General features: G+C 52.0%; 1 protein-coding gene across 1 annotated transcript; it reads right to left on the bottom strand.

The window, feature by feature from the left end:
• Window positions 1–667: 667 nt before the first annotated feature.
• LOC128337767 (protein DGCR6-like) lies at window positions 668–8,639 on the bottom strand. The gene is made up of 5 exons (XM_053279062.1): window positions 8,375–8,639; window positions 6,756–6,916; window positions 4,618–4,718; window positions 2,240–2,380; window positions 668–1,089 (listed from the first exon to the last, which is right to left on the bottom strand). The coding sequence occupies exons 1-5, from the start codon at window positions 8,533–8,535 to the stop codon at window positions 997–999; spliced, it is 657 nt and encodes a 218-aa protein (XP_053135037.1). The 5' UTR covers window positions 8,536–8,639; the 3' UTR covers window positions 668–996.
• Window positions 8,640–10,295: the final 1,656 nt, after the last annotated feature.

Genomic DNA, 10,295 nt, shown 5'->3' with positions numbered 1-10,295 from the left:
CGACAGCCACAATGGCCACCAGCCATTGAGAACCCTGGAGCTAGGTTCCAATGATCCACAAACAGCCCAGTTCGGGTGGCCTTGGCCTCACCTCCGTGGCGGCGGCCATTTTGGAGGCCACCACGCCTGCCCAACGGGCCTGTGTGGCCTTAAAAAAAATACCAAACAAAAAACCCCACAAACCCCCGAACCGGTGGGTGTTGGTCCGAGAGCGGGCCGAATAGGGGCCGGTTCGACATCAAACCGGCCATGTTCGATGTCGGACGGGTTCAAATTTGAACCCACTTGCAGACGCTGGGAGGAGCGATACAGAGTGCCTTTGCTTGCTGAGGAAGCTTGTGGAATATGGTTGAGTTACAGGCAGGGAGGGGACACCCTGGCTACCTGCCTTGAGGTGATGCTATAGCACATCCCCCGGGGCGCCAAGATCTTCGCTATTTTCACAGCGGGGACTGCTGCTGGAGGCACAGCCCCTCTCCCCAATTCCGGGGCGCCCTGGCTTGACTGCACAGTGGCAGGGAATGCAGGAGGAGTGGGCGGATGTAGGGTGGGTGGGGAGAGAGACAGCGAGACTGTGAACATGGCGGTGGCAGCAGGAGGGGGGAAAGAGCACCCGGCCATCCGCCCCCCGCCTGTGCACCAAGGAACCCACACCCCGATGCTCAAAAAGGGGCAAGGAGCAACCTTTATTGTCTCACCTTTTCATATGCCACGTCCTCCAAACACCAACCCCTAGGGTACGGGGGACACTCAAGCCCTCTAATTTAAAACACACCCCTAAGAGGGCGCTAAAATAAATAATTGAAACAAAAATGAAGCCAAACTTCTGGCCGTGGGCGAGAGAGCCACCCTTCCTGGCCCCACGGAGGCCTGTCCTTGGCCCCCTTTCCTTTGGCACTCCGGCAAGGCATTTGGGGTGCCCCGGTCTTCTCGGAAGCACAATGTGTGTAGCCTGCCTTAATACGACCTCCCGAGGCAGAGAGCAGCGGCCGTGCCCTACAACCCTCCAGAGAAGGGCTTTGCAGGCTGCAGTTCCTTTTGCTGCAGCCTTATAATTAATTCCAGCAAGTTCATCTGGAGAGTCAGTTCCTGCAAAAAGAGGGGGGGGGGGGAAGAGTATTTTTCACTTAGGAAGAGAATACACTCACGAGGTGAAAGAAATGCCACACCACTGATAAGATTAAACCCACCCATGCAGAATTCACAAAATGCATCCCTCTCAAAAAGCTCCTGAGAGCAGTGGTGTTCCTTGGAAGAGGGGCTCCCAAGTTTGGGTCCCTGCATGTTGTTGGACTACAACTCCCATAATGCCCTGAACAGCTACAGATGATGGGAGCTGTAGTCTAATGACATCTGGACTACAAACACGGGAGCCTGTGTTCCAGTTTTCAGTTCCTGAATTACTTTCAGACATTAAAAAACCCATCGGAATATAGGATGCTGCTTTATACCGAGTCAGACCCTTGGTCCATCTAGCTCACTATTGTCTACACAGACTGGCAGCGGCTTCTCCAAGATTGCAGGCAGAGGAGTTTCTCTCAGGCCTAATTGGAGATGCCAGAGTGGGAACTTGGAACCTTCTGCTCTTCCCAGAGCGGCCCCATCCCCAGAGGGGAATCTCTTACAGTGGAACATAGGAAGCTGCCATATAACTGAGTCAGACCATTGGTCTATCTAACTCAGTATTGTCTTCACAGACTGGCAGCAGCTTCTCCAAGGTTCCAGTGCTCACACGTCTCCCACTCAAATGCAAACCAGTTCAGACCCTGCTTAGCAAAGGGGACAATTCATGCTTGCTACCACAAGAACTGACTTGATTAGCAAGCCAGAGGCTGCCGGTTCAAATCCCCGCTGGTATGTTTCCCAGACTAAGGGAAACACCTCTATTGGGCAGCAGCAATATAGGAAGGTGCTGAAAGGCATCATCTCATACTGAGCAGGAGATGGCAATGGTCAACCCCTCCTGTATTCTTCCAAAGACAACCGCAGGGCTCTGTGGTCACCAGGAGTCGACACCGACCCGACGGCACACTTTACCTTTACCACAAGAACAGCTTTCCTCCCAACCCAACTAGTGTTCTCTCTATCAGGGATTCCCAGATGTTGTTGACTACAACTCCCAGAATCCCCAGCTGCAATGGCTTGGGCTTGAGAATTATGGGAGTTGTAGTCCACAACATCTGGAATTCCCTGTTAGAGGGAACGCTGAACCCAACACTCTATCCCTTCCTATACCAACCTGTGGGTTGGTGGTAATGTAAAACCCCGAGACGCCCGCTTTCTCCAACGTGCTCTGCTGGTCGACCACTTTCTGGTCCAGTTCCAGGACGATTTTTTCATCCATCATCTGCTGCTCTTCATGGATCCGGTGCTCCAGGGCCTGAGCAAGGGAAGAGGACAACTTGGATCAGAAAAAAAAAAAAATCTCATAGAATCAAGAGGGATCTGCTCCAGCTTCCCAATGCAGGAAAAGGACCTCCAAGGCCTGGAAAAGGACATTGGGCAATGCAGTAGTTAGAACTGAAGGGGATATTTCAGAGCCTCATTCCCCCATTCTATGAAATGCACTGGAGAGATCATCTCAGACACAGCACATGCCTCGGGGAATGTGAGAAGGGTACAGAAAGATGCTTGGAGCTTGTGGTGACCTGCGCAAGTAAGCCAAGCCACAGACGACAGACGACAGCAAATGCACATCAGGCCTACTTGATGGAAGAGGAGGCCACAGCTCAGTGGTAGAGAATCTGCCTTGCATGCTGAAGGTCCCAGGTTCAATCCCTGCCGGCATCTCCAGTTAGGGCTGCGAAAGCCTCCCGCTTAAAACCTCGGAGAAGCCCCTACCAGTCAGTGTAGACAATACTGAGCTAGATGGACCAAGCGACTGACTCAGTATACAGCAGCTTCCCAGGTTCCACGTACCCGCTGTACACGGGGGTCAACTGCTTCCCAACTAGCAATATAGAGATCAGTCCTCTTTATAGGACCCAGAGCAGTCGACCTAAAGCAGAGCTGCAGAACTCTGGGCCTCCTGCAGATGCTGGACTACAACTCCCATCACCCCCCACTATTGGCCACTGTGGCCGGGGATGATGGGAGCTGTAGTCCAACAGCAGCTGCAGGGCGGAAGCTGTGCAGGCCTGGCCTCTCCTCTGCGGTTGTGGCAGCAGTTAGGGTGCTCTCTGACCCAGGCACGACGCTCACCGAGTTATCTTGGCCCAGTTACCATCACATACACACACACACGGATGCACTATTGTTCTCGAAGGGGGATCGAAACTTTCAAACTGTTAGGAGGTGGGGGGAAAGATGTTAGAATCGAAACAGAGTTGACAAGAGAAATACAAGAGAACCTTGCGATCCGCGGATCTAGCATCAGTGGATTTGCATATCCGCAGTTGGGTAATGGTCACCTGACCTCGGTACACGTGGCAAAAATCTGGCCAAAAAAGGGGTTAAACCCACGTATTCAGGGGTCAGGGGTGGCCAGAACTGACCTTGGTGGTCGTTTCCAGCCACCATTTTGAGTGCAGGAGACATTTTATGGCTCATTTACTTGAGAAAAAAAACCACATAAAATGCCCCCAAAGGGAAGATTTCTGGCTTCAGGGAGCACTGATAGATCGTTAGAGGCCAGCAGAGTACAGCAGGGCATTTTTGCCCCTTTTTGGCATCTGGGGAGCAATTTTCGTGCCTCCAGGAACCTAACCCCCACAATCCCATGGCTCCAATGACTCACTCTTCGCGGTTTCCGTAACAGCGATAACTGCGGAGACCAGAACCCTCGCAAATATCGAGGTCCTCCTAGACAGCATGTTACTGCAACAGCTGCCGTTTTGATTTTCAGTTGGGCCTGTGTGCCACTAGTCTCCTTGCTCTTCGTAGCTTGCTGTTATTATATTATGTTTCCTTACTGTCGTTCTGCTATGGTCTGATGGCTAATGCAAATAAAGATCAAGCTACTCAAATAACAGGGGAGTGATCTTGGCTATTTGGCAAGTGGGAGGGCCATTTCCTCTGGCGCTGACCAGTGTTTCCTCTTACAGGGATTCCCAGATGTGGTTGACTACAACTCCCATAATCCCCAACCAAATGGCCACTGGAGCACAGTATGAGATGGTGCCTTTCAGCATCGTCCTATATCGCTGCCGCCCAATATAGGAGTTTTCCAATGTCCACTTGGTTCATTTTAGATCCCGCCCAGGTTGAATCAGGAAGGCCCCACTCTGAATGCACGCGCACACCCACTGCCTTGATACCGCCTCCCAGAACAAAACTCATTTATTTTTATTTTTACATTTATATCCCGCTCTTCCTCCAAGGAGCCCAGAGCAGTGTACTACATACTTGAGTTTCTCTTTCACAACAACCCTGTGAAGTAGGCAAGGCCGAGAGAGAAGTGACTGGCCCAGAGTCACCCAGCCAGTATTATGGCTGAATGGGGATTTGAACTCGGGTCTCCCCGGTCCTAGTCCAGCACTCTAACCACTACACCACGCTGGCTCCCATTCTGCACACGGCGGGTGGGGTGGGGAATTAAGAGAGAACGCTGCTCACACTGCAATACAGGGAGGCACCGCCCCACCAACCCAGCTCCCTCCAGGGCTGTCGAGGTCTTACCTCCAACTCCCTTTGCTGGGCTGCCTTGAGGAGGGGCCGGTTGTGCGGCTTGCAGCTCTGTTGGGCCTCTTTGTGTTTCTGGATGAGGTCCTGCTTGAGAACTGGAAGCCGAGAAAAGCAGACGTTCGTCATGCACGGTTAGGGCCCTACGGGATCATACACAGCTGCCGCCGCCCTGCGGAATCGGTACTAGATTCCCTGCCCCGAGTGGACCAGGGTGGAGCTAGAAGAAGGCAGGCTTGAGTCAGAGCATCGAGCCCAAGCCTGCTACATATCTAAGTAGCATCCTTAATTCCAGAGTTTAGACGAGCTCCCACACTTGCCCGTGGAAATGCTCTCCCAGCAGCTGTGCTCCATGGGAGATTCCAGGGTATCTCATATGCATCAGGATCATGCCCGTGTGGATCTGGTAACGTTGAAACAACTGCTCAAGTTCTTCTGTACTGTGATTATTACAGAGACATAAGACACCAACTAATTGTCCTACTTTTGATTAATTTTCCGGGTTGTGGAGATGATTTTTATTTAAACTATTTGCTCACTAATCTTAATTTGGATGTTATTCATATTGTGGCCAAATATTATTATATAATATGCCCAATGCATATAAATGTAGTCTGGTTTTATATTATTATTGTTTTCTTATTTGTTTTATATATTGTTGTATTGCTGGTCTACGGCCGAAATAAAAGTTTTACTTACTTACTTAGAAGAAGGCTGCTCAGCTTTGGCACTCCCCCGCAGACGTTTATTTCATTTTATTTATTTAAAATATTTCTATGCCGCCCAAAACTTGTGTCTCTGGGCGGGTTTACAATTAAAATCATTGAAAACCTCAAATCAATTCACAATTAAAATGATTTAAATCACTGAAAAGATTTAAATCCCAATATTAAAAACTATAAATCAAATTAGAAGCCTGGGTGAATAAATGTGTCTTCAGTGCCTTTTAAAAAGTTGCCAGAGATGGGGAGGCTCTTATTTCTAGGGGCAGCAACGGAGAAGGCCGTTGGCCTACAATTCCCATAATCCTGGGCTACTGGCCACTGTGGCTGGGGATTATGGGAGTTGTAGTCCTAAAGCAGCTGGGCGGGGGGCGATTAGGCCTGAGCAGGCCTGAGCTAGCCCCATAGCAGTGGCTCAGGGCCAGGCCCAATTCCCAGCCAGACCCCATGAGTGATAGAAGCCTGCGACGTTCTGGAAGGTCTTCTTGGAGGTCACACCTTGCTCAGTGCAGGGAACCTGCTACAACATCCCTAACATCCAGCATCTGAAAACCTCCACTGAAAGAGCCCCCCACAAAATTCTGAAAACAGGATTAAAAATTGGGGGGGTGGGGGGATTGTGGATTTCTTTCTTTTAAAGATCATTTTTACCTACCTTGCCACAAGCGGTTGGGCAGAACCTCCTTAGGGACCAACAGAAGCCTCCTTTCCCTCTACAGCAGAGAGGTTCTGCAAGGAGCGATTCCTGCTCATTTCACTGGGCTGCTATACCAGGACGAAACCAGAGTCACCCCCGCCCCCCATGCAGGTTCTAATACCCGCAAAGTGTGTGGCGTTGTTCAGTTGTGTGCATGTCTGTGGACGGGGTGGAGAGCCGTCTTGCAGGAGCAAGCATGGATTGCTCCCTTTGCTAAGCAGAGTTCACCGTGGCTTCCATTTGGATGGGGGACTACACGTGAGCACCCTTAGGGGAGCTAAATTCAATCCCTGGCAGCATCTCCAGGCAGGGCTGGGAAGGACTCCTGCCTGAAACTTTAGAGAGCTGCTGCCAGTCAGTGTTGGCGTGAACTCTGTATAAGACAGCTTCCAATGTTTCTATGAGGGGGGAACCTCTTGTCATTCACATCTCCTGCTTGGTGTTAATTTGGAATAAGGTCTGGTTCTGTAATCTGGATTGGAATCTTCCATTTCACTCAATAAGTCTACAATCCTATGAACACTGACTTGCGAGTAAGCCCAACGGAACCCAGTCGGGGCTTACATCCAAGCCAACGTGCACAGGATCGCACCACACCAGTGAGTGGGGGTGGAGAACCCATGCTTTTACTGCACAAAGAGGGGTGACCAATCATACAAGCGATCGGGAGCTCGGATCGCTTCCGAGAGGCGCCTCCGTCTCGGATCTCTCCTTGCCTCGGTGTTCGCTGTGCAGCTTGAGGCGCTGGTTGTAGAGGTTTCTCTCCGTCAGATGCTGGATTTCGAGCAGGCCCTGGACAATCTCAAAGACTGTCCCATCGATGAGAGCCAACGCCAGGTCGCTAAGGGTGGTGTAGGACAGCCTCTGTTGGGAGCAGCTGCAGAGAAAACAGAGGGCAGAGTCAAGGTGCTTCCCTGACAGATGAGAACAGTGTTTAAAAAAGCACTGTGTAGTGGTGTAGTGGTTAGAGTGCTGGACTAGGACCGGGGAGACCCGAGTTCAAATCCCCACTCAGCCATAAAACTAGCTGGGTGACTCTGGGCCAGTCACTTCTCTCTCAGCCTAACCTACTTCACAGGGCTGTTGTGAAAGAGAAACTCAAGTATGTAGTACACTCTGGGCTCCTTGGAGGAAGAGTGGGATATAAATGTAAAATAATAATAATAATAATAATAATAATAATAATAATAATAATAAAAAAGAGATCTGAATGGCCTTGGAAGTTGATTACAAGCAAGGATTCTTTATTTGCATGTGTGAATGCACACATTTGTGAGGAAACACACACACTCACTTCTATACAATAACTATTAGGCATAAAGTATGGCTTGCTTTAATGAACTTGTTTGTGCTCTGAAGAAAGTATCCTTAGGAGGTTTTTAAATAGATGCCTTACTTCTGAAAAGAAGATTTTGAGGTTTTTAAAACAATATTTATGGATTATGTTAGTAATTGCTGATTGTATTAGGTTAACAAGTGCAGTTTGCTTTTCTTGTTTTTTATTAGGTTATGTTGCATCTTATTTTTTAAAAAAACTGAAGGTAAATTTTAAAAAGGAAGAAAAACCAAAGCTTGATTTTGTTCTGTCTATATGGGAGGAGAGCGGGTCTGGTGGTCACAAACATGGACTGTCCCCTTTGCCAAGCAGGGTCTGCCCTGGTTTTCATTTGAATGGGAGACAACATGTGTGAGCACTAAACAACAACAAATATTTACAGAACACTTTTTAACAAAAGTGTCCAAAGCAGTTTACATCAACAAACAAATACAAACAACAAACCAACAAGATGGACCCCTATCCCCCTCCAAGACCTCACCACCTAAAAAGAAACACAGACACCAGCAACAGTCACTGGAGGGGTGCTTTGCCGCCGGGTGGGGTGGACAGGGCCAGTTGCTCTCCCCCTGCTCTATAAAAGAGAATCACCATGTTTAAAAAGGGGCCCTCGCTTGGCCTAGATACTGGGAAGAGCCCCTGCCTGCTTGCAGAGGTCCCAGGCAGTGGCAGCCTCTCCTGCAAGGCAGGGCTGAGAGCGACTCCTGCTGCTTGCAACCTTGGAGAAGCCGCTGCCGGCCTGGGCAGGCGATCCCGAGAGCGAGATGGGCCAAGGGTCTGACTCGGTTCAAGGCAGCAGCAGCTGCGTCCTCGGTTATGTTACTCTTGCGCCTTGAAGCCCCAGAAACGGCTCAGAGAAAGGGGCGAGGATCCGGCAGCCCAGAGGACCCTGCCCTGGCTGCGCCCCCCTACCCAGCGCGCCTCCTCTCCTCCAGCCCAGCCCCGCCCCGCCCCGCCGGCCCCCATCCTGCCCGCTCTGCAATGCTGCGTCCCCCCCACCTGGGCAGGTCCTTGACGAGCGTCTGCAGCTCGGAGAGGAGCCGGTAGTGGCGCGCCTGCTGCCGGGCCTCGGCCGCCTCCGCCTCCTCCCCGTCCCCGCCGGCAGCAGCAGCAGCGGCGGCGGCGTAGAGCGAGCCCGCCACCCCGAAGCGCCGCTCCATCACGCCCGGCCAGGCCTCGCTCCGCCCCGGGACCCGCCCAGCGCCCAGCCTCCCGTCTGCGCGGGGCGGGACTCCGCCTCGAGGCGTGCCTCTGAGCGCGTGCAGAGCGCGCCCCGAATGCGCCACTTTTAGAAAGGGCAGCAGCAACTACCCACACACCCGCCGCCCCCCCCCCCACGCCCGCGCGCTCCTCGGCTCGCTGCGGGGCCCCCGTGTGTGTGTCTTTAACCCAGGAATTCTTCCTGTGAACCAACCCTTAAAATCAGAGGCGTTGGAGGGAGCAAGTGCAGAATGCCGCCTCCTCCTCAGCGAAACCATATGGCCTGAATGTTCCTCTGAGCATGTGCAAAGTCCACCCACCCACACCTCAGCAGAACAGTTGAAAAAGGATATACAGGTGAGACTTTATTTATTGGATTAATTTTCAAAAATCTCCCTTTTCATCCCAAAATGCAGAATGCTGTTTGGGGATGGGGGATGTTCCCATTTGCAGCTGGATCCGGGCATGAGGGAGAGATTCAAGCCTCTCCCAGTCCTTGGCCGCTCAGCTCTGCATGCAGAGGGTGGTCCTGGGTCCCATTCCCTCGCCTCTCCAGTCAAAGAGGGGCTCACAAGGCTTGGGTCCTCAGATGTGGTTGGATTACAACTCCCATCATCCCCAGACTTAGGCCACTGTGGCTGGGCATGATGGGAGTTGCAGTCCAGCATCTTGGGAACCAGGGTTCCCTCTAACAGGGATTCCCAGGGACTGAGGACTACAACTCCCAGAATCCCCAGCTCCTTTTGCTTGGGGATTCTGGGAGTTGTAGTCAACACTGCTGGGGACTGACGTCTGGGTCAGGAAAGGCGACAGGGAAAGACTGCTTTTTGTCTAGGGTTGCCATGGCCAAGCTTCCCAAAAAAGAGTGGTCTAATTTGCATATCATGCAAATTATGCAGCAACTAATTTGGATATCATGCAAATCATGCCGCAACTAATTTGCATCTTATTTATTTATGTATTTGACAGATTTGTATACTTTCCCCTCCCATGTGATCGAATCCAGAGTAAAATCTGGGCAATCCGGAGCCAAAATCCGGGGGCTACCCTAAATTCTTGGAGACATGGCAACCCTATTGTTGTCTGAAGGCTTGGAGAGCTGCTGCCAGCCAGTGTCTGACTTCCTTTGAAGCTGTGGATTCCTTGGTGCCATTGCAGCAGCTCCTAGGAAGAAGGGACAGCCTGTGGGGAGGGGAACTGGAAAAATCTCCCTCCACTTACCCCCAGGGGAAGAGGGGAAAAAGTATTTTTGCCAGGCTTTCACATCGCTGCTCCTAGGCCTCAGTGCTGGGATTGCACGCCACTTCCCTAGCACCCACCAGAATGCGGCCGCCCCAGATGTGGGTCGTCCTCCCTGCCCCCCCCCCCCCCGCGCGCCTGGCACAGCCTCTGCTGCTGGGCCCCGAACATTCCTCTTGCTCGCTTCTGCGCCACAGCCCGTCTGGCCTCCCCCACAATCCCCGGCCCTCTCTCAATCGCTACCAGATGTCGGCCCCGGGCGTCCGCTAACCAGCCTGGCAAGCCCTTCGCTCAGGAACCTCCAGCTCTCGGCTGCCTGCCTGTCTCCGGGAAGGGCCGGCTTCCTTGTGGGAACGGTGGCCGTGCCCAGAGATGTTGTACTTGGCAAGGGGCATGCCGGGCACCGTGACAGTAACACTGCCCCTCTCGGCACAGGCGGGAAGGAGCGGGCTTGGCTGGCGTCGCAGGCGGGGAAAGGAAG

Source organism: Hemicordylus capensis, chromosome 15 (genome assembly GCF_027244095.1).
Source record: "Hemicordylus capensis ecotype Gifberg chromosome 15, rHemCap1.1.pri, whole genome shotgun sequence".
Lineage (NCBI taxonomy): Eukaryota > Metazoa > Chordata > Lepidosauria > Squamata > Cordylidae > Hemicordylus > Hemicordylus capensis.
The sequence above is the reverse complement of the archived record's forward strand: the minus strand, read 5'-3'. Positions and strand labels throughout refer to the sequence as shown.